The sequence below is a fragment of the Uloborus diversus genome, chromosome 4, assembly GCF_026930045.1.
Source record: "Uloborus diversus isolate 005 chromosome 4, Udiv.v.3.1, whole genome shotgun sequence".
Taxonomy (NCBI): Eukaryota; Metazoa; Arthropoda; class Arachnida; order Araneae; family Uloboridae; genus Uloborus; species Uloborus diversus.
In genome coordinates, this window is record NC_072734.1 from 121,948,598 (window position 1) to 121,973,142 (window position 24,545).

Genomic DNA, 24,545 nt, shown 5'->3' on the forward strand with positions numbered 1-24,545 from the left:
ATATTTTTAGACTTGTGAATAGTAATATACTGGAAGAATTTTAGCTTCCTATTTCAACAGAAAAAGGGTGCTCACAACCCCCTCCCCCAAACTTCAAACGTATAGGGAGGGAGGTTAAAAAAATACATTGAACTGAGAAAAAAAAATGATACATATTATAATATACGCTAATATTATGCATTTACATTGCAATAAAATAATTATTTACAAAAAAAAAACTGGGGAAAATTAATGTTCCTAAATTTATGGCATTTTCTATGCTACGGCTAATGTTAAAGGAAGGGGGCATTGAGCACTCTCTTAAAATTTTAGTAACAAGCTGGAACTTTTACAACATACTATTAGTAAGTGTAAAAAAAATAGGGGGTGTCCTGGATTCTAGCTGAAAAAAAGTTTTTTTCTTGAACCATTCTACTAGGGAGGTTTAACCCGCTTTTTACAAACACATTTTATTACGTTTTTCCAACCATTAAAAAGTTTCCAAATTGACATTTTTTGTTTCCTTATGATTCTGGCAACTTTTTACCTAATTGTTTTTTTTTCTATTTAATAATTGTTTCATTAGTACTTTTTTTAAGTGCGTTTAAACTGGGTCAAGCCTCTATTTGAGGAAGGTGTGGGTGTTACCCAGTTTATTATATATCTCAGTATTGAATTAGTGCAGCAATATGTAGAACTTCAAATAAATGTCACAGTCGCCAAAGCATGTTTTATTAATAATTTTTTTTTTTTTTTAATTTTACTATTGAATCTGCTCATGGAACGTGTAGCTGTCGTTCAATATCCAAGATTCTGTAAAGAAACAAAGGCGAATTCATTATTATAACTGCATGACTTTCGATACTGATAAAATTATTAATTAATTACTTTTATTCACATAGAATTGTCAAAACTCTTGAGTTTTTTACTGTAGCAGGAAAATCAGAAAAAGTTAAATCATAAGAGAAATTTTTATTGAAAAAGTTCATTTTTTCTATTATTAAGTAAAATGTGCGGTCAAAAATAACAAAAAAAATATTAGTTTACACTTCGAAAATGATAAAACAATATTTATTACATAAATACAGGATGATCCAAAAGTAACTTCTCTATATAAGATGCCCTAACGACCTATCCGCTGAAACAATCAAAAGTCCAGCTATGGTTATTTGAAGGTGTGTTCTCGAAATTGTGATACTTTCAAGCAACGCGACTAACGATTATAGTTACAGTGCATGAAATTCAAGATTTTCGAACTGCAACACTTACTTTTTTCATCTGCAAACTGATCAGCGCATTCGTAACTCCAGAGTTCGAATACGCTACCTTGCGATGATTAGCAATACTACCAAAAAAGGCAAAACATTCCATTCCACGTGTTTTCTTTGAGATAAATTACAGGCTTCAGACAGTTTATGGTGTAATGTAATTTCCAAAGAATAAATAGAAAAGAAAGCTTCTCACAAACGCGATGAAAAATTACTGTCATTCACTAAGCGTCAAAGCAAGTTATAAGTTACGACATTTGATTGTTTTACCGTTTTCCTCTGCCAGTGGCTGCGGTGCACCCTATAGTTTATTGGAGCTGCGAATTGAAAGGCCGTAAATGGCGTTAAAGCGATTGGGGTTTGACGAAAATTGCTCGTTAGCAAAAGAACACCGGAATAAAAAAACACTTCTCACATTGCGTTTTGAAAGCATTTTGCATGTGCATTGCCTTGCACGTGGTGTTTTACGATTGGTGCTTCTACTACTTACTCTGAGAAACGCAAAGTCATGTATGCAAAGCGCGTCGAAAATCCTCTTCATTTGTGTTACCTACCATTAGGTCTAATAATTTTCATCGATACAAATACTTTTAACTGGTAATTTTCGTCACACGACAATCGTTCCAACATGATTTGTAGTTTTTCAATATGCTGACCAATTTACGAAAGGAAAAAGGAAGTGCTGCTATTCGAAAATTTCGAAATTCGTTCACAGTAAACGTATCTATCAGCAATGCGTTGCTTAAACATGGTCCGGTTTAATTCTTATAGGCCGTGGCAATCGCTGAAATCCATGGCAACAAAGAGGGCGCTACACGGCATCCCTGTTTCCATTACTTTGCCATTGATAGGTGAATGCAGGGGTTCCCAGTGGCCCCTCTTGCGGTCAAAATGGATGACGCCGAATCAAAAATATAAACAAACTTTGAAACATTGATTATGATTGTTGGATGCATGAACTGCATTGAAACGTTGACATTGATTGGTGGATGCATGAGCTGCATTGAAACGTTGACATTGATTGGTGAATGCATGAGCTGCATCGGTTTAACACAGAAAGAGAAGTCAAGAATTGTCAAGGTCCGTAAGCGTATTTAGTGGGATCATTAAAATCATCCCAATCTCAAGCGGAAACCTTCAATTAATCATATCCAAAATTTTGATACGATTGATTCTCCGGATATTCCGCTAGGGATTCATGTGTAGAGGAAGTTACTATTGTACCACCCTCTGTAACCTGCATTAGAATTTCAAGGAACTCCTCTATATTTAAAAAATATACATTTCAGAATGGGGTCATTTCCAAAATTTTAGAAGTATTTTTTTCTGGAAGAGCATGCTTAAAAACATAGGATCTAATCATTTTTTAAGTAATTTATTTAAGTTTAATATTTTTAAAAAATTACTTAAATCGGTGCGCTTTCATTGTTTACGCTTCTGTCGTGTGACATAACAAATGATGAAATGCCATTCAGTGTTGCCATTCACAGAGCAAAATATTTAATTCGCATCTTTACTCACGTGTATTGGCAACGATATGGTTGATAGCAAGCGTAAAGCGCAATATTTAATTCGCTTCTTGATTATCATAACGTGGAAACGCGGTGCAAAGATGCGCCAAATTGCATCATTTGTGACGTCATAAAGACCACGGCTTGTTTTCAAAATCGGACACTTTAAAAAATTAATTAAAAAATAACTGTTGGGAAAATGAAAGTATTTTCTGCGTCCATGTTATTTTTTTTACTCATTCTGTCAATTTCAGTGACTAAAAGTAGTACTTTTGACTGAAGGAAACAACAACCAATTTCTTTTTAAAATACTTTTTAAATTGAATTTGTTTTCAAATTTTTTGGTTTATAAATAAAAGTGAATGTTTCATTACCTCGAAGTAGCTGTATTTCATTGATGCTTATTCTTTCTGGCATCTTGCAATTGCCTGTTGAATAAATTCAATTGAAATTTTTTACAAGCCATTACACAACAATTATCTTTCTCAAATAAACAACATCATATCAATCTACAAATATTAATATTTTTTTCTTTCAGTCATCTTCGGTAATTTTAATAATACAAGACTCTAGTCCGTTTAGTGTTTCATCTATTAATCCACGAAATACACTATATGACCAAGTGTATTGGGACACTCATAAATTCACATTTTTACGCATTTCTCGAGAAATAAAAGACCTACTGCTCTGTATTTTTTTTTCACATGAAAAGTTGACTAGCAGCCATTTTCCAACAAAAATTAAGTGTACTATTTATTTAAGGATTGAGTAACAAATTGAGGAAAAAAAAAAGTTTTTGATCATTTTTCATTATAAATAGCTGGGAATAAGCTATGATTTTCAGAAAAAAAGTTAGAAAACTATTTAGAATTTATTTTAATATTTTCGTAAAAGTATCTCTTACACCCACGGAGATACGTATAAGCATTTCTTTCAAAGACGCAAATTTTTTTGAAGGTTTTCGACTCATATCAGGCAGTTTTCCGTCAAACGTTACTAAACTTTCAGAATATTTGACAGCAAATTAGAGAAACATAATAGTACAATTCGAAAGTTAAAAAATTGAAAGTTTAATAAAATATGAATGTTTAAAGCAATTAATTTTTTACCGCGCGTGCGCGAAATATATCAATTTATAACCTTCATAATCGGAAGCCCAGATATATCCTACAACTCATAAAAAATTCCATTTTGATATCTTTAAAATGTAAAAAGTTATCAGCGATCCAATGAGCCGAATTTTAATAATTCTTGGCTAGACGACGAATCGTGAGGGATCGTTTGCAAATAATCCGTTCCTATCATGAATCATTCTGCAAGGATAACAGGAAAGTGTTGCCAGTTTGCGAACGACCCCTTACCATTTCGTTGTCTATCCAAGAATTATAGAAATTCGGCTCATTAGATCGCTGATAACTTTTTAAATTTTAAAGATTTTAATGTGGATTTTTCAATAAGTTGTAGGACATATCTGAGCTTTGGATTATGAAAGTTATAAATAGTTATCTTTCGCGCATGCGCAGTGTCAAACTAATTGCTTTAAAACGTTTACATTTCATTAAACTTTTAATATTTTAACTTCAAATTTTATAATTATGGATCTCTAATATGCTGTCAAATATTCTGAAAGCTTAGTAACGTTTAACGGAAAACTCTGCCTGATATAAGCTGAAAACCTTCGAAAAAAATCTGTATTTTTGAAAGAAATGCTTATATCTCCGTGGGTATAAGAGACACTTCCACGAAAATATAAAAATAAATTTTGATAATTTTTAAAATTATTTCTGAAATTTATTGCTTATTCCCAGCTATTTACAATGAAAAAGGATCAAAAGCCTTTTTTTTTCCTCTCAATTTGTTGCTGGTCCTCTAGATGAATAGGAGACTTAATTTTTATTGGAAAATGGCAGCTGGAGTATACCTTTTATGTGAAAAAAATTACAGAGCAATTGGTCTTTTATTTCTCGAGAACTCCGTAAAAATGCGAGTTTTTGAAAGTGTCCCAGTACTTATAGTCTTACAGTGTAAGTTTTCCCTGCTTAAATCAGTCTATATTCCTATACTCAACACGTATCGTTTTTGTCAGTCCTATAAAGTATTCTTATATGACTTTATTTTCACCTGTTTCGTAGACCATCGGACCATCTCTGTATCATTGTTTAGTTAACCCTAAATTTTATAATAGTGTTCTCTGATTGCCGAGGACATCGACAAAATGCGTTGATTTAAATAGCTTATTCACATGATAAATATTTGCCGACCGCCTTATCTACTGGTCAGAGGAAAAGAGTTTTGGCTAGTTGGCTTCGGGTAAACAACCAGTGTAATTCTACTTTCTTGTTACTAGTTCCGTTTAAATGATTTTTTGTTCAACTATCTCTATGCACATTGTTTTGTCTTAATTCCTGTAAGTTGACTTCCATGACTGCTTTTTTGCATAACTCTTGATCAATCTAAGATAAACGTGACTTCAACTCCCTTTAACATTTTTATTATCTGAATCTTTACATATTAGGCGGAATTCAGGCTAATTTTCGACTCTTTAGACATGAAGAGAAAGTAAGAAAACTTGAATATTTGTTATAAATTATGACCTGCTGTTCTGAGAACATTTTGACGATTTTCAGCAACGCGTCAGGCATTCGAGTAGCTAGATTTTATCTTCTGGGGTGTGAGGATTTGGTTCTAACTACTGAACCCACTGCTTCAAATCCCGGAGAAATTTTTGAATTACCCTATATAATAATGACATTATCGTATACAGCGCAGGGGAAAACAAATGAGATAAAATGTTTATTTGTTCAAGTGTACTTACGCTGCAAAACATGCCTTCCTTGCAAGGACATGATGTTCTGTAGTCGTTTAATCTGTTTGGCGGCTCACATGGCATACCTGTTGTGGAAAAGGAAAAATAAGTAATAAAATGAATTACAATTGCTCACAATTTCTAATGCGCATTTTCAAACATAAAGATTAGTTTTCTGAATAACTGACCGGAAATTAGGATATGCGCCCGTACAAGCAAATGTACAACGAAAATGCGCCTTTGTGAGTGAGGCGCATAAAAAACGAGTGCTAGAAAATGAAGCGTGGCTGACTAACCTATGCACCTATACTTTTGAAAATTTTAAATGAAAGTAATTTTTTGCAAGTATAGCTTATGTCGTTTTAAAAATTAAAAACCACAGTCTCTTGTATTTTTTTTTTTTTTTTTACTGCATCACAAAAGAATTAAAAACAGAGTGTCTCGAGACACTTCGCGTACAAACTTGAAAGGGAAGTAGAGAATATAACAAGCAAGAATCGTAAAAGAACATTTGGGTCACAACATCAGTGCTCACAAATCAGTATCAATGAATGATGAATTATTGCATAACTACAATTATACACAACGTTTTATTTTTTTTAGGGCTTAAAACAACTTTTAATAAAAATTGCTGGCCGCAACTCTGTTACATGCATTGCAACACCAGCGCACCGGCCATTGCAGAAAAGAGCTGTTCTGACAAGCTTTCATCCAGTGCTGCGGTGTACACAATCCTTATCCTTTTGCTCACCTTTGGCAACGGTTTCATTATCACTGCGAAGTGTTTGACTATCCAAAACTCTAATGCAATTAAAACGAGAATCCTAATCAATAAAAATTCATTGAATTCCACAATACACGTAGCTAATTTAATATTATATAGTCTGCTATTCGTTAATCGATTCGTAATTTTTTTTAATGTATGTACCTTTATTATAAATTTTAGTCCACGGATAAGAAAAAGTTCCTCTTCTTCTGGGACACATTTGAAAATTGCAGTTAGCATTCGTTCGTAAATCAACTATGCTTTTACTTCGTCAAACTTTCGATAAGAGAGCGACTACTTTTGGGGTGCATTTTTCGGACCTCAGAAAGAAATAATGTCACTCAACTCTTTCCGACAATTTTCATTAAGTGCTTACTAGTCTAATTATATAAAGGAATTTTGAAATAAAAGATCATCTTAACAACATGATCAGCTTTCGTTAATGCTAATTGTGACAATCTTTATTTGTTTTATAAGACATTTTTCACTTATTAAGTGAAAATGAAAATGCAGCCCATATCAGGTAGCCCATAAAAAACACGATAAATTGGTTACGTATTCTTTGAAACCGCGGTGCTCGAAACTGCAAAATCGGAATTTTGTTTCAAGTGTGGAAATTATAAAAAAAAAAAGCCTCTACGTTTAAAAAAAGCTTTAAAATGTTGTATTGGAACATACAACGTTTATTTAGGCGTAGTGTTAATCTTTAAGTCAAATAATATATGTATTTTTGACATTTTCGAAAGAATTACTCGAAATTCGTGTAGTTTGAAACCGTTAAATTCGGGGAAGGATATCTGCTTTTCTTCAAACATCTGAGGTTAACTGTACAGATTAAACTTACAGCATTTTATTTTTTTCAGTTGTATAATGTGTTCCACACACCAACTAATAACGCATTTCTCATGATCTTATAAGCTTTGTATTTTCGTTGTTCGCTTCCTAATTTCACATGTTTAGATAGTTACGATTTCCGCCGTTCATGTCGCTGCTGTCCAATACAGCAGATATCAGCATGGTTATGAGAATGGGCACTATGCAAAATGTAAAATATCAAAAATAACTTTTATTAGGGGAATCTCTACAAAACTGCATACTGCGTAAAGTGCCGTTATTTCAGCAAATAATTTGATTTAAACAAAGAGTAGAGCCTACTCAGAAAGTTGATCAATAGCAAATAACTTAAGCGCGAGTGAACGTTTGAATTTCTTGTTTACGCTGATTTGGACATGTCTTGGTCTAATCTTGGAGCAATGTACGGCAGGATTTGTGCAGAAGAAATGATGGGTATTTAATTTTCATAATTTTCAGGTAAGTGACTTGATTGGATTTTGAAACTTGTGTATTTGTGAAGTATTTACACAAAAACACTGTGAAAATTTGTTTGTTTTTTCAGTAGTAATGATTGAATGCTATATATCATTTGTTTCTTATCACAAACGCACGTGTTGAAACGGTCTGTGTGTGTACGATTTTTCCCAACTACTCTACGCAGGAGACTTTCTGCTTTCAATTGGAGTTTGTGATTAGGTCTACTTTGCTCTACTAATTAAAAAAATGTATATTATTATCAAATCAAATGTATATTATTATCAAATTATTCTAATTTGCGTGACAGCTGAAGAAACTTCTGGATCGCTTTTGAGTTATTATAATGATGCCGTGTAGTTCTGTTTCAAGAAATGTTGTTCTTCTAATATTAAGTTTTTTTCGAGTTTTTATGTGATAGTCACCTCCAGCTGCAAATTCAGTTTGCAACATTGAGCTGTAACAGTAAGAGGAGAGCGAACTAATCGGTCCGTTTTTTGCCCAAGCGAGTAGGGCAAAAGAATCACACTTTTAACATTTATACTCAAGTTTTATCATGTAAAGCCTTTTGCCATGCCTTTTTCAAATCTTGAATATGTTCAAATCGTTGTGGCAAAAGAAGCGGTCTTTTTCCATTAAACAAGATGTTTTATGATGCAATTGGTTTTGCCAAACTCGCTCGAAATTCAGACCGTGAGTCTCAGTGTAGAAGAATGGGAAGTTCTATCTCCTCTTAGTTTTATAGCTCAATGGTTTGCAATTGATGTAGCTAGACACAACGTAATGGTTTTGTTTAACTTTTGAATTACTTGATATAAACCATAAGCGTCACTACATGGGAGCGAGGGAGGGGGGGATTTCTGGTAGAGTGGTTGTCTCCCAAAGTTATTTATAGGTTTATAAAAGATATATAACTTTAATTCTGAAAATTTCCCCATCATTTTTATTATTATTTTTTTTCAATCGTCTCATTACAACGAAAACAGAGCCCTATATTGCAGGAAGGGGAGTTTAGATATTTGTCTAGGGAAACTTACAGCAAAATGCATCCGTAATTTATACTTGTCTTTTAACTTAAACATTTGTTACACCACAGAAATAAAATGAGCAAAAAATGCAGGGGGCAGAGCCCCCTGAAACATCAATCATAAAACTGACTATAATATGGCTCTAATAACAAGGCATCTGACCATGAGAAAGCTAATTTTCTCTAGAGAAGGAGTGAGAGGTTCTCGCATTGTCGGAAGATCAATAACTATCAGTAACTATTCGCGAAAGAAACCGACTTTCGTTCGTTTAATATGTATGATAGGAATCTATAAGTACACATTTTCAATAATATTTATCTTTGTTTCTTTGAAGTGTATTTTATGTATATTTCTACTTCTAAATTCAAACATAAATCTCAACATTAACATTTTCTTTAAGTGTTCAAATTGAAAATTGTAAAGACTATATACAAATATAAGTGCTTTGAAAAAAATTTCCCTCTTAAATGTAATATCTATTAAATTTATGCGAACAGTGATATGTTTTTAATTGATGTAATACTGTGAGCAAATATACTGAATTTTATGGAATACACCGCCAGCTCAGTCATTTCCAGCCGAGGACTGCAGTTTCGTGCTTATTAGCACTCATCAGCCCGGCATAGGAAAGTGACTGAGCTGGAGATGGAAAACCTCTTAAGGACAATAGATTTTAGCAATTTTGTTGTTAATAAATTTATATTAAAAGCCAACTAATTGAAAATGTCATCGCATTTTATGCGACTTTAAAAAAAAAAAAAGAAAAAAAAAACGAGGGCCTTAAAGTTCGATGGTTTTTGGGCCTGAGCTTAATTGGTTCATGCATAATTGAATCTGGATTACTTCTGCAGTAGCAATGCTTGATTGCCTCACTGAAAATGTAATAAATTTATGCCACCAGAGATCATGAAGCTGTACACTGAAATTTGAGGGTAAAATTATTGCACATAAAACGCAAAGCACTGAATAAATGTATTGTTTTTTCGCAGGATTTTTCTTTCGCTTGCTTTTGAATAGAGATTACGAAATTCATAGTTGATTGAGAACACTTTGTATTGGTGCTTTTTAGAGCAATGGAGAGGGGAAGTAAGCAATTGTTTCTATAGAATATGTGAAGATATTTGACCTTCGTCTGCTAATGGGCGGCAATGTCGACTGAAAGATCCTCCACTGCAGCAATAGTTATCACTGCATTCCGTAGATCCACATGGCTGACCGCCGCTCACGTAGATCTAGAGGGGAAAACAGAGAATATTATGTTACAAACTTTACATTTTTCACAAAATCATACAATCGGACCTCGATATAAGGTCACTCCACGGGACTTCACAAAACTGACCTTATAAGCGGGGTGACCATATAACCGATTCAAACATATATTTATTAATAAATAAGTATGTACTTACAAGGACGTATACATTAATTCTTTTAAAATAAAAAACGTCCAAGAGCATCAGTTAAATAAATTATAATGGTTGAATCGATTTGAACCAATTGAAATTTTTGGAATTAATAAGAAATTTTGAAATGCTTTTTTAAAACTTCCATTATGAATAAAACTGCATTCAAATATGCCCAAGCAAAGAACTGATGAGCAACTTACCTTACTTAAAATTACATTAATACGGGACTGACGCGTTTTTTCTTTAATTTAAGCACGATGGTTTCTAAGTATCTTTTGAAAAAATTTTTCGGCTTCTAATGGCTGGTAACAAAATGCGATAAGTACATGCTGAGTGCCCACGTTACTGCTTCATATTTTAGTATCACTGTCATAACACTCCCTTTCTAGTGTTAATTTACTACGTTAATAGGAAAAATGACTTTTCACTTTTTAAGGATCGTATATTGCGGAAAATTCTTGGAAATGAATCTATTAGGCAATGAAATCATTTGAAGAAATCAGACAAAAGTGACCTCATAGGCGATTAATGTATTATGACCTGACCATATATCCGATAATACATATCATAGAATTCCCATTCAGCTAACTCGGACTTTAGAAAAGTGACCTTATATGCGGGGTGACCTTATAAGCGAGTGACCGTATATCGAGGTCTGACTCTACTTGTATTTACACTACTACCTCACTCCAGGGTCCCCTCTTCCCCAGGGGCGTGCACAGAAATTGTGGGGCCCGTCACAAATGACTTTTACGGGCCCCCCTCTATATTGTTTAACCTTACGTCCCTACATATATTTCAGCCCTCATTTCAAAAATCTCGGGCACGGACCAGCAGGTGGCCCTTCTCTCCCCTGTGCACGCCCCTGTTCTTACTTACCACTACACCCGTTTAGTCGGTCGGAAGGACGGCTCTGTTTTTTGATCCAGATCAGTAGCCGAGTATTTCCAGATCCTTCAAAAATATTGATTTGTATTGTTAACTTGGTAAACTTTGACCACAACAAATTTAACGTACACTATTAAAAATTTGAAGCAAAAGTTGATTGGTAACCATTAGAGTACACGGAGGATTTTTTGACTGGACCTGGGCATCGAACTCGCCACTCGAAAGTTACCGAGTCCAATGCCTATCGATCAGTCTACCACGGAATATGAAACCTGTTACTTGACTTTGGGGAGAATATATGAAAAGAAGTGAGTCAGTTGCGGTTTTTTTTTTCTTTTTTTTACTTTTGTCTTACTTTTATATTTTTAATGAATAATAGTAAAATTTTAACTAAATTTAAAATTTCTTTAATTGTGCGATATCGGCTTATTACTACTCCTTCTGGTTTTAAATGTAAACATTTATTCTCAAATAATAAAAGCATTTTTAGTTTAAGCTAATTCTAGGAAAAATGGTTACCCTTTCTTTCGTTTAGAGTTTATACAGTTCACGTTTTGGTTTTTGATTTATTATTATTTGGATGTAATCATATCAACCATTACATTTACTTATAATCGAACTGTTCTAACAAATTTTTTTTCCATGAACAAGACAAACGATTTTGAAGTTCACAAATCGTAAAGTTATGCTACTTTTGGTCCGATGAAGGTAACATTCAACAAACTTTGGTTCTTAAACCACAGAAATAATGGGATGGAAGTGACGTCGTGAATGGATGAGCATTTGACGACAACTTAGAGATATCTTTAAAAACTTGAAGCAAAAGATGATGTGCCAAATTCAGTGACTAGCGCACATGCAATCATGTATATGTATTCTTTTACACTTTTCGCGAAAAAATGCATTTGATGTCATGATAGAGGCTGGAATTGTTTAATTTTCAAATCTGCCAGATTTATGTACTGATCTTGAAAAATAAATAAATAAATACTATACGCGTAAAAGAATTTAACTGTAAGTATAGAAGGGGAAACCAAATGGCCTTTTAATTTTCAACCACGGACAAAGTCGTGTGGGTATCGATAGTGTTAGACAAAACTAAAGATGGCAAAAAATAAATAAATAAATAAATAAAAACAAAAAATTGGCGATTCCGCCTTTTCCCGCCCAAGGCAGAAGAACCGTTCCATATGATCTCAATTACTAATCAACTAAATGAAAAAGGTTTATGTAATTAAACTTACCACAAACGTCAACAAAATCAATGCGATTGTCACCTTCATTTTTTGCCGAGATCTTTGAAAAGAATATATCGAAAGATTTTGCCTGCTCTTTTTATGATATTACTTGGACATAAAAATCAACATCTGGTAATGTGAAAAAAAGCATCTGGGAGAAAGATTTAAATTTCACTATATCAGACGGCAACGGATAATGCATCAAACAGAAAAATTAGCAGGAGTGATATCAAAAAAATCTAAAACGTAGCGATTCATCTTTAACTTTCCGGAACTCGTGCGTTAGTTTTTTTCGCACCAAATTCCCCCAAATTCAAAAACTCTAATACGCACGGTGCAATTGAAATGCTTCAAGAAATTTAGAGGGATGATTACAGTACCTATCTAGACAACGAATAATTACATAGGAACATGAGTTTTTTTTTTTTTTTTTTTTGAAGATCACGATTCTAACGTGGGACACGTTGCCAACATGATTATGAAGCAATAAAAAAGTGCCATTGTCATAGATTAAAATAAATATAGATCCCGAACTTAAAGGCATTTACTTCAAACAAACTTTGTTGGAAATAGCTCTCCAACTTCCGACTCCGATTCCTAGAATTTTAGAGCCATCGATTCAGACTCCGACTCCTCTATCGAAAAATTAATCAAGCACCGACCCTGACTTCTTATAGCTTTGGCAAAAATTTAGATACGGAGGGAAAATGACTTCCAAATCTTGGAATTTTTAGGCCTTCAATTCCGACTCCTTTGTCCCAAAAGAAATCCGACTACGACTCCGCAAACATTAGCAGAGTTGCGGATTTTGAGGGAAAATAACCGATTCCAACTAAGAGTCTTAGAATTTAAAACCTTTGACTCACGACTCACTTTACCCCAACATCAGATCGACTCTTTTTTTTTTTCAATTCGAATTTTTCGTTTTTTTCTCATTTTCTGTGAAAATTTTCTGTAGTATTTTTTTTTATACCATCGGAAAGTAAAGATTCCAACAAAAAAAAAATCGCACCGATTTTTTAAAAAAAAATCAGATATTTTGACGTTAGATTTTTCAATTGAAAGCTATGATGCTTTTTAAATATTAAATCAAAGTAAGAAGAAAAAAATAAATATTTTGAAAGGAAAAAGTTGCAGTGTATTTGGGACGTAAAAAAGTAACATTTCACTAAGTTTCGTGGAAAAGAATTATTTTTTTGTGGGAGATTAATAATAAAAAACAAAAAGTAGGTTTATTTATTTATTTATTTATTTACTTGCATAAATTTTAAAATTATGTAAAATAAAGTATTTTCAAATTAAATAAAACGACTTCAAAAAAACAAAGAGGAACTAAAAAGAAAAAAATAATTGGTCATACTTACATGCGATTTTCTACCCAAACGTATAAATCAAATTTATTTTACAATTCCAGTACAAAAGTCAACTAAACACCCAATTATAAAATAAACACTGATTTTAATTACTATACGATGAATTATTTTAATACCTGACTAATTATATACGATCTCTTAGTTTTCAATAACCATTTGAAGTTGGGGCCTCCTACAAACTACTACTTAACGTAACTGAGAAGGTATAGTTTTAAAGACTTTCGCGTTTTGTTTAATTAGTGTTTAACTCAGGATTTGGTGGGTTGTCAATTACGTTGGGTTTTAGTTTATAGAAGGTCCGACTTCAAATGGTTATTAAAAATTAAGAGATCGTATATAATTAGAAAGGTATTAAAATAATTCATCGTATAGTTATTAAAATCAGTGTTTATTTTGTAATTGGGTGTTTAGTTTTGTTGTTTTTTGTACAAGAATTGTAAAATTAATTTGATTTATACGTTTGGGTAGGAAAGCGTATGCAAGTATGACAAATGATTTTTTACTTTTCAGTTCCTCTTTGTTTTTTGAAGTTGGTTTTTTTTTATTTGAAAATAATTTATGTTTTGTTTTTTAGTGGTGTAAATGTAAAATAAGTACGGAGGGTAGAGTATATGGTAGACTCCTTACGTACATCTTGAGTGAGAAAGCGTCGAGCGTAGGAGTCTGAAAACAGCTAAAGCCTTGGTTTCCTAGAAGCAAACACGCCGATCATCGGCGTCGCTCCAAGCCAAGGTGAAAACTTGATTCTTCTGCGCATGCGTGCCCGAGCTAAATCGACGTCGTGAATGGCCACGCCAGAATCCACTTGACTTTGATTTCAGCGTCACGGCGAGGAGCGACGTCGAAGATCGGTGAGTTCGCTCCTAGGAAACCAAGGCTTTATATGAGCAAAATAGAGAAAGAAATAGAGCACAGCTTCTCGGGAGATTTCCAAAGATTGTGAAGAAAGACTTTTTCGAATTCACAATTATTTAAAAATTGTCTTCATCATCAGTTTGACTTTATCAAAGTATGCTTTCTGAAAAAAAAAAGTCACGAGTCGCTAAAAAAAAAAAAACCAACAGAAATCGCTTTAACTTTGCCCATAGAATTTGTAGAGTTTTCTTGATTTCTCAAGGATTCCATCTTCATATACTGACCTACCTGATGACCATGGAATCACCTGGGAAGTATATACCTTTTCAAACGAGGAAAAAAAAAGACAATTTTTCAAGTTGGTCTATACGTGTTTGAGTTTACGGGGAGGGGGGACGTATATAAAAAGATTCCGACGAATTGAGAACGTCTTTTTTGAAGTCGGTTAAAGGAAAAAAAATCTTAATGCGTATAACATTTTGTACGATTTGCATTATAAACTGATCTTTGTTCCTCTCCAGGATTTATTTGTGCACTAATTTAATTAGAACAATTTAATTGTCAATGATTTTCTTAACTATATCATATTTCACAATACGTGTCGCTTAACTCGTGAAAAAAGTCATATTTCTCTTTACTTGATCCCGTTATAGATCAACATCACACTAGAAACCGAGTATCTGCTGTGATGTTGTATATATGAAGAACCTTTGTTTTATGGCACTTTCTTTAACAATGGAATTATCGTTTAATATTGAAATTAAATGAAGTTTGTTATATTGGTCCGTAACTTTTTTCTTAAGAACAAATATGGTGAAGCAAAGGTTTGGGACCTAAGTTAGATCACTCTGAGATTAAACAAAAAAAAAAGACTATAAATATCGTTTCACTAAGTGAGACTATTGAAAAAATGGAAGCATTTTGGTTAATGATTCCATATGTACCCCTATTTTTGATTCTTTCTGCTTGAATGATTTTTCAGTAAGTAGGTAAATAATGGTAAGTAAGTAGGTAGTAATTCGATAATATTGCACTTAAAGTGTAAATGGAGGCCCTTTTCATTAAAGGTTTCCAGCTGAAGCTTTCCGTCTGATATGATGAACCTGGACAGTTTTATTTTCTATCGCAAAAAGAATAAGTGAACTATTATTTTTATTTTTTCTTTGTTTCTCTGCTCTCCCGTCTTCGGATAATTGAATCTCATTACAAATTCGTCTGATATCGAAATTTTGTCTATTCAAAATAAAACTCGGTAGGTAACTTTCCAGTCGAAAAACGAAATGCAACAGAAAATTTATCAATGTGAAGGGTATAGATACGTAGAGGAATGAATGTTTGTGTCAACTATTGGTCTATCTTTTTTTTTCCTTCATAACCGGCGTGTTTCCCCGACACAAAGAACTTATATAAACACGCATTATAGTATTATTAGATCATTCTCTACTCCCTTTTTTTAGAATAGGATTTTCCATATTAATTTGAATAGTGTTTTGTTTCATTTCTTCAAAAATCAAATTCCGCGGATACTTTTTTGTTTTGTGATTGTAAAGGAACTATTGAACCTGCAGACTTCGTTTTAGGCTTAAATGAGAGCTAATTAAATTTACTGCAACAATATACTTATCTAGTTTTTTTCTTGTATTATAGGAATTTATATTGATATTTATATCAGAACTACGTCGTGATTTGCGATTTCGAAAAAGAAGTTTCCTACGGAGTTATTCATATTCATTTGATGAATATGAATATTTTTTATAGACATGTGAAAGTTTGCTTTTTTCTCAGTTTGATAGTTTTTATGTTTTATTGTTATTACCAAATTTTATTATTTCACAACAATGAGACGAGAGAAAGCGGAAAATACCAAGATATAATTTCTTAAGATAATGATTTTGTGCGTACAAACTTCAGTGATTATTTCTGTCACTTTGTTTTGTTATTTTTAATTATCATAAATCTGCTTACAATAAATAAGTTTTACTTGATTTACATTTTCATCACTCTAAACTAGACTTTCAGGTTATTGATTACAGAAAGGGCATAAATCCAAATTTTTATTTAAAAAAAAAATTAATTTTAGTGACGAAATGAAACGTAATTTCAGGTGAGTTAATGATCCTGCGTATGGCTAGATTAGTCGTAAAAATTCTCGCAGAGATTACTTCATTTATGAATGAAATTAACACTTTTTATTGAACTCTGAAAAATTTCGTTAGTGGAACTTACACCCTTTCTTAAATAATCGATTCAGATGTTTTGATAAACAATATTTATAATTTTTTTATTTGGTAATCTTAAAAACGTGATGAGCTATTAGTAAATTGTGTCAACTTTGAAAATAACAAAACCTTGAATATGTAGTTAGACTTAACTTTAATTCTTCCTCTCATGAAAGTAGGGAAACTGACCCAATTAAATCTTTAATGGAACTTGACAGGACCTTAACTGCTTCAACGTTCTTTTTTACCCCCAGCTAGTCAGCATTGTCTTTTTTTTAACATGTTTATTTATTTATTTATCTATTTTTATTTATTCATTTATATATTTATTTTTATTGAGCAATCACGAATTGCTTATTGTTTTCACTTGACCGTTGAATGACGTCTGTGTCTTTCGATTTGCTCCCGATTCCTCACCGTCTCCAGGTGCTGATGCTCTGGTCCACAGGAATCCGCTTATGCTGGATGGTTGCGTCTATGTCCTACACACATGCTTGCCTACACACATACACACTCCTGCACCACATGCCTACACACACACACGTCTACACAGACACACGTCTACACACACACACGTCTACACAGACACACGTCTACACACACACACACACACACATCTACACACACCAACACTCGTGACTGCGAAAAGCATAGTTTGATATCATAATATCGAAAATTCAAAATTTCTTTCTTTTTTTTAGCTTTAATTAAGTTATCTACTATATGATCTACCGAGGTTTTTTGTACGAAAACATTTTTATTACCTAAATTGCACGGTAAATAAGCAAAAAAAAAAAAAAAACTTGAGTTTTTGCTAAGAACATCTAAAACTCGAAGCCTTTTCAAACTTTTTTTTTATATTACGTTTGCGTCAATTCGCACTGAAGACGTAAAATAATGTCCCGTTCACCACCATCAAGAGATTGAACTATGATATATGACAATATAAAATTTCAAAATAAATATAACAGTCTCAAAAAATGCTTTATTAAAACTAAAACCAGTTTAGAAGTTTACTATTTCATGCGCTCATCTAACATAGACGTCATGTTGTATCCAAGTTCCTGTAAAAGACAAATAATTGTCTCTTAATACTAAGTGCTTCTGCGGTTGAAAAAAAAATGTTAATTTTATGCATCGCAAAACTTATGAATTTCTCATTTAATAGAGAAAATTAGAAAGTTGTAGCAAAAAAAAATTTCTTTGTAAGAAAAAAGGAATGCATTTTTTTACAAATTAATTGATGGAAAGTTGTTTGTTTTCCGACTTGGATACCGGGTGTTAGCTAGCTGCAGCAGTTCCTGCTAAGCAATTATATTTATTTAACATCTGAACCAAGCAGTTCTATACAAACATTTAATGAAGCAGTTCTATCTTCACCAAGCAGTTTTATTTTGACAACGAAGCAGTTTTATCTGACTGCATCAAATTTTAATTGCAATGACATAAGAATCGAATTACTTGCAGTTCCACGGACAGGCTATAGATAGCGAGTAGAGAACGAAAGAGTCTTATTAATTATTATCATTGCTTAGATTTAGAGCTGCACCCACATTGAAGCACAATTTACAAAATTTTAATGTAAAACAAAAGAAATCGTCATCAAATGGTAATTGCACTGATTCATTGAGTAATTGAAAATTACCTACATGGTCTCGATTATTTACTTAAAAGTTGGAGCTGAGCATAAGTTTTGTATTGAACGAATTATTTTCCCTTTTACCATTGTATGAGTTTTCTATCTTAATACATAGCACATAAATATCTATACCAGGGGCTCCCAAAGTGGGTGCCACGAAACCCTGCGGTGCCACAGAAAGAGGCAAGAGGTGCCACGGAGTGTCCCTGTTTTTAATATATTCATATACAGTAATAGAAATAAGCTAGAGTTTCGAGAGAAAATTCTAATTATTCAATGGGTACTACGAATAGTAAAAGTTCTGGAATCCCTGACTTTCAGGAGCAAGTTTGGTTTAGAATTAGTAAACGCTCTGTTACAAGTGACTCATTTTGTTCAATGTAAACTTCACTTTTTTTTTAAATTTAGTGCACTATCATTCTTCTTAATGATAATTTGGTTAACAGAAAGATTTTATTCGACTACGAAACGTGTGATCCCGTAACAAAAATTTGCACTCTTAAAAAAAGCAACTAGAATCATCAATATCTAGTTGGTTATATAGAAAACTAAAGAAACCGCATTTGTGGTGTTGACCTTCTCTCTGACCATCAGAAACGAGCCACATGCACAAGCAAAAGAAGTAGTTTTTTCCTTGGAAAAAAAAATATCAATTTGTTTTCAATAATCGTTAATGATTGTTTTTATAAATTGGATAAGTGACCATCATTGGTCCCTATAGCACTTTTCAAAATTAGTTTTTTGCCCAATAAGTTAATTTGTAATTATCATTACCTTCAGGTAGCTGAGCTTCATTGTTGCCTATTCTTTCTGGCATCTTCTGATAATCTGTTAAGTAAATTCAATTAAAACACATCCAAAGCAATATTAGATTAATTAGTTTTCTCAGAAAAATATTTCAAGGCCAATGTATAAATTTTTAATTACACTTTTATGTCATCTACGATAATCTTAATACGTAAAGAACTTTCATTTATGCATCATTTTCACCCGCTTACGAATACATATAAGTAGTATAATATATGCATTGTACGCCATTACTTTACTAATCTAAATTAAATATTTTTCTGCTTAAATCAAGCAATTTAGTTTTGGCGACGTTTAAGTCTATTTCCCATTCAGTTTTCATCAGCTTGCTATTAGACGCATGTTTCGGTCTTTGGCATTTCTATTAACTCTCCTTTCCTCTGATTGAATCACACGACGAGCCCTCTTCCGAGCGTTTCTAATTAAATTTTGCAGCTCTAATAAATAGTTGAGCAAAGGTTGAAAAAAAAGTGTGTTTCTAATAAAAAAAAATCAAACGTTTTGAAATGTTCGATGGCGGTCTGATTGCGTTTGACTGTTGCCACTCGAAAATAAGATACAAGCTCGAAACCTGCTTGTTTCTGAACAATATGTAAGGGAAAGTTCATTTAGAAAACTAGCAACAGACGTAAAACACATTGTTGCCTACAGTGTATTCAGTGAGAAGTGATAGGGGAAGTAAATAGTAAATGAAGCAACTTGACACTTTGCGATACTGTTGTCTGCTCGGCGCTGGGATGACTATAAGCAGCACCAATCAAACGGAATCGCCAATCCAACGAGTAGTTCATTAAAGTGGCAAATGTGTACGCCAAACAGCAATCCTCTTTGTTTGTTTCCGCTACCACTTCTCCTTGAATGTACTATAGTACATTGTTGCTATAATTTTCATGCCAGTAGCGTTGATGCCTAATCTTATATCTTGGCGCAATCATTTCACAGTCCTCCCTCTCTTAGAATGCTGAAACGTACATGTAAGTTTTAAACATGTAAAATAGACATTAGATGAGCTAACCGTCGGTAACACGAGTCTATTTTATCGACACACACACACACACAGAATATATTTTTTACTTCTATACTATCTTCTCGAGAATTGCCGACACACAAAAGCCTGTCTATCAATGCAAAAATATGAGCTTATTGGTGAAAACCTTTGATAAAAATCATCCATAAGCTCGTTTTTTTTTTTTAAAGAAGTTAACTGTGACCCCCCAATGCACGTGTCTGCAATTTTCGTGCTATTTAATGCAATTTTAACGTTGTTACGGTGTTATTTTTCTCGTCGATCTTTTTTAATTGGACAATTTGACTGTAAAGTTTTTGTCGCTTCATTTACTTTAAATTCCTATACGTCGACTTTTATTCATATAATGAACTTTTTTTGTATCGATTAATCAATGTGTGACTGCATGTTTGGTCACTTGAATATGAATCTTCATTGAGAGACCGACATAAAGGGCCATTCCAACGTCACGTGCTGGACAAAAAGACGAATCAATTTCATTAGCATTTTGTCATACTTCTTAATATTTTCAGGGATAAGCGAATTTTTTAATCTTTACATTTGATACAAAGATACTCCTGACACAGTTGTATTTTTATTGAACAATTTTGTTATTTAAAATATATTTGCATGCGTCACGTGCGGGACACCCAAAGTTAACCTCTTGTAACTTGCTTATGAAGTAGTGATTTTTGCTGTATTAATATATTAATGTTAAAATAAATTTTAGATTTCGAAAGCAAGGGTTAAAATGCAAAGGAAACATATCTCATTTGTTGAGAAACAATAGTTTGAACCATTGAAAAAAAAAATATGCATCGGGCCATTCCATGAAAAAGTAGTCACTTTGTCCCTCACATGACGGTTCCTATATTTCATTGAAAAGATATAACATAAAAAAGTAATGACGAAATATTTTTCTAAAGGAATTATGCATTCGTTTGCAGTTTGTTAAGCAATAGCATTTTTACCATTACCATTTTAAATTATTATTTTTAATAAAATATATGAGGCGTCACGTGCGGAACAAAATTGCCGCTTTCCGTGGAATGGCCCTAAAGCGTTTGGGATTAGGCATCACAAGAAATCCTGATTGACATTATTTGCATTTATGGAGTCCTGCGCCCATAAAATCATCTTCTTTACTAATAATAAAGCTGAAAGTATCTCTGTCTGTCAGGATCTCTGTCCGGATCTCTGTCTGACAGGATCTCTGTGACGCGCATAGCGTCTAGACCGTTCCGCCGGTTTTCATGAAACTTGGTACAAAGTTAGTTTGTAGCATGGGGGTGTGCACCTCGAAGCGATTTTTCGAAGATTCGATTTTGTTCTTTTTCTATTCCAATTTTAAGAAAAAAATTATCGTAAGATGGGCGAGTAAATTACGAAATTATCATAACGTGGAACCGTAACATGGGCACAAGCCAATTGGCGAGAAAATTCACCATACATTATTTGTAAATATACAGGTGAACCAAAAGACCTTTTAATTTTCTATTACGGGCAAAGCCGTACGGGTACCTCTAGTATGAAATAAATCGTTTTTTACTTACACAACTATCATTCACATACAATATTATGCGATAGTGAAAGTAGTAAGTATTTAATATCACGCAATACATGTTTGCATAAAAATAAAGAGGTTTTCTAACTTGTTTTAAATAAACAGTTGAGAGAGAAACGGAGACAAAACAAATGAGTCTAGTGAACTTGGATGAAATGTACTTACGCTGCAAAACATTCCATCTTTGCAAGGACATGCGACTTTGTATTCGTGAAATTTGTTTGGAACTTCACATGGCATACCTAATTTGAAAAAAGAACAAAAAATGAGTAAACTGGATTAATATTTTTGTGCAAATCACGTACATTTTAAATATTTGGACTTTTTTTTAATAAACATTGCTTTCTCTTATCTCAAAATTAAGGTCATTCAAATTTAAGGTGCCAAATTAAGAGGGGGGGGGTCATTCTTCCTAGTGAATCCCCCCCCCTTTCTAAAATAGTAGTCTGTATCCGTTCTTATCCAGGAGAATGACATCCAAAAATGTTATAAATCGCAGTTATGAATTTCCAAATCACAAAAAAGACCACCAGGAAACGCTTGGAAAATCGAAGACCAAGGTTGGGTGTTAAGAAATAAGTTACTGCTTAACACCCAAGCTTTGACTTCAATTTACGAGTTGAATCGCAACATGTCTGTGGACTTTTTCTGGTGAGATAAATTTATTTTATCTATCAGTTTCTTGGCACTCTCAGCCTCAGTGAGATGACATCCGACTCCAGTTCAATTATTCCCTATTCCCAACTGATGAGTTAATAACAAGGATGAAACTGCAGTCTCTGGGTGGAATAACTAATTGCACGTACTTCTACCTTAACCCCTCTTCGGGGTGGCAACTTTCCGCTTAAGCAATTTAATTGCTTGAATATTGAAAGGTAATCAATATATCAGACCTTCATCTGCGAATGAAGCACAATATCGGTGGTAGTGTCCTCCGGTGCAGCATTGGTTGTCACCGCATTCCGTGGATCCACACGGCTGACCGCCACTCACGTAGATCTAAGAAACGAATAGCAAATATTGTCTTTTACAATACTCATTTAAAAAATAAATACACGTGATCATTTTGTATTGAATTCAAAATTTTGTCCACATGTAGTTTTCAATTGCTAAAGTTTAATACCGTATTCTTTCGTCACTAAAATATTTAAAATGTCTTCCACATTTCTCTTTCGTTTTATTTATTGATTATTTTTATTATTTCTTTTGCTTTTTCTTCGAAAATACTGATTTTCTTGTCATAGAGAGGGTAACGATTATTGCTTATAGAGTAAAATGTACCCTTCATAGAAATCTTTATTACATTTTTGAAATAATTTAAATATAATATAAATCAATCATTGTAAGTAAATTCTTACGCTTTAAACATTTTTTTGTATTATTTTTTCTTCTACACTGTAAGAGCAAAAAATTCAAAACCTTTTCAAAAAGAAACTGTTGAACTACGGGAAAATCTCTAGGAAACGGGCATTCCCCAAAATCTTCTAGTGACCGATACAGCTTGTTGAAAAACAGCGTTACGACGTTACTGAAGAAGAAGCTGTATGACGTACTCAAAGGGCTTATGGAATCTCCGTTTTTTAGGAGACTTTCTAGTAATCGAGCAGTTTTTTTACTTACAGAGTAAATATTATTCTAAGTATAATATCCAGTGGTGTACCTAGCATGGGTGATACCCGGGGTGGTAATTTGCGGTGTCACCCCCCGCCCCCTACAAACACAAAAGAAAAAAAAATATGTCCACATAAGAACATGAAACTCGTGCAATTTTCAGAAACAACCACATTTGTGTTAAAGCGAAATTTTAAGCGGGCTAATGTACAAAAGACAAATACAAATGGAGGGGGGATCCGGGGGTTTACCCAGCGGAAAATTTTCCAATTTGTAGTCTTAAAAATGCATTTTAGCTTCATATTTTTCAAAAACTTGCATTTCCACTTTGGGTGTCACCCCCCAGACGCGTGACCCCGTAACGAATCGCCCAACCTCTTCCGCAGCGACGGCACTGTAATACCCCACGACTTTTCTTCCAAGTTGTCAAAAGTTTTTTTAATGCTTTTTCGAAACCTAATGCAAGTAACTATTTCATTCTCATCTGCATCATTTTACTAATTTCCTAATAACTTTGGAACTGTTGTTGGTTTCATGCTCTGTTTGATAATCCCCGCAACACCCGCGGCATGTAAGGGGGGGGGGGGGCGCAAGAGGTATGAAATCGCACGATCTGAAAAATAACACTGTATTTAAATTTAAAAGAAAAAATTCTCCTGGGGGGGGGGTGCGCACTTATAAATCTTGCGGGGAAGCGGAACGAAGTCTATGTACACTACTGAAGTAAAGGTATTTTTGAACAATATGAAAACTTGTTCAAAAATTTACATTGAATTTAGATATAGCGAATTTATTTATCAAGCTTATTAATTATTAATAATATATTATCAAGCATTAGCTTATTAATCAAGAATTTAGATATAGTATGAAATTGTACCTACAGTGACGGATAAAAAAATTACATCACTTGCAAAAATTCACACTTAAAAGAATTTCTCAAGAAATTAAAGAGTAATTGTTCTGTAACTTTTGTCGCATGAAAGGTATGCTTCAACTGAAATTTTTCAATTACTGTTTTAAATTCCCTTGCGTTTAGAGGTCCAGCTACAAATTGAAGAACCCATCAATGTTTTTTGATCATCCTTTATTGTAAATATCTGGGAATAATCGATAAGTTTCTGAAATTAATTCACTTACTGTGTGCAACAATTTATAGATTTCGTGAGAGTATCATATTAATGAAGGTTATAAGCATTTGGTTCGGAAATATTAATTTTCTTCGCATGTTTTTGGCTCATAACACGCAGAGTTTTCCGTCAAATCTTCATTCGCTACT

General features: G+C 33.3%; 1 protein-coding gene across 1 annotated transcript; it reads right to left on the bottom strand.

The window, feature by feature from the left end:
• Positions 1-707: 707 nt before the first annotated feature.
• Positions 708-12,276, bottom strand: LOC129221328 (U9-ctenitoxin-Pr1a-like). Its single transcript, XM_054855795.1, has 5 exons — positions 12,202-12,276; positions 9,793-9,898; positions 5,574-5,650; positions 3,133-3,186; positions 708-792 (listed from the first exon to the last, which is right to left on the bottom strand). The coding sequence occupies exons 1-4, from the start codon at positions 12,238-12,240 to the stop codon at positions 3,160-3,162; spliced, it is 249 nt and encodes an 82-aa protein (XP_054711770.1). The 5' UTR covers positions 12,241-12,276; the 3' UTR covers positions 708-792; positions 3,133-3,159.
• Positions 12,277-24,545: the final 12,269 nt, after the last annotated feature.

Excerpts from the sequence above, each read along its gene's own strand:
- LOC129221328 (XM_054855795.1), bottom strand. The coding sequence starts at position 12,240 with ATGAAGGTGACAATCGCATTGATTTTGTTGACGTTTGTG. Across the intron at positions 9,899-12,201 it reads TGATTTTGTTGACGTTTGTG|ATCTACGTGAGCGGCGGTCA; the intron begins GTAAGTTTAATT and ends TTTCCCCTCTAG. Across the intron at positions 5,651-9,792 it reads CCGCCCATTAGCAGACGAAG|GTATGCCATGTGAGCCGCCA; the intron begins GTCAAATATCTT and ends TTTCCACAACAG.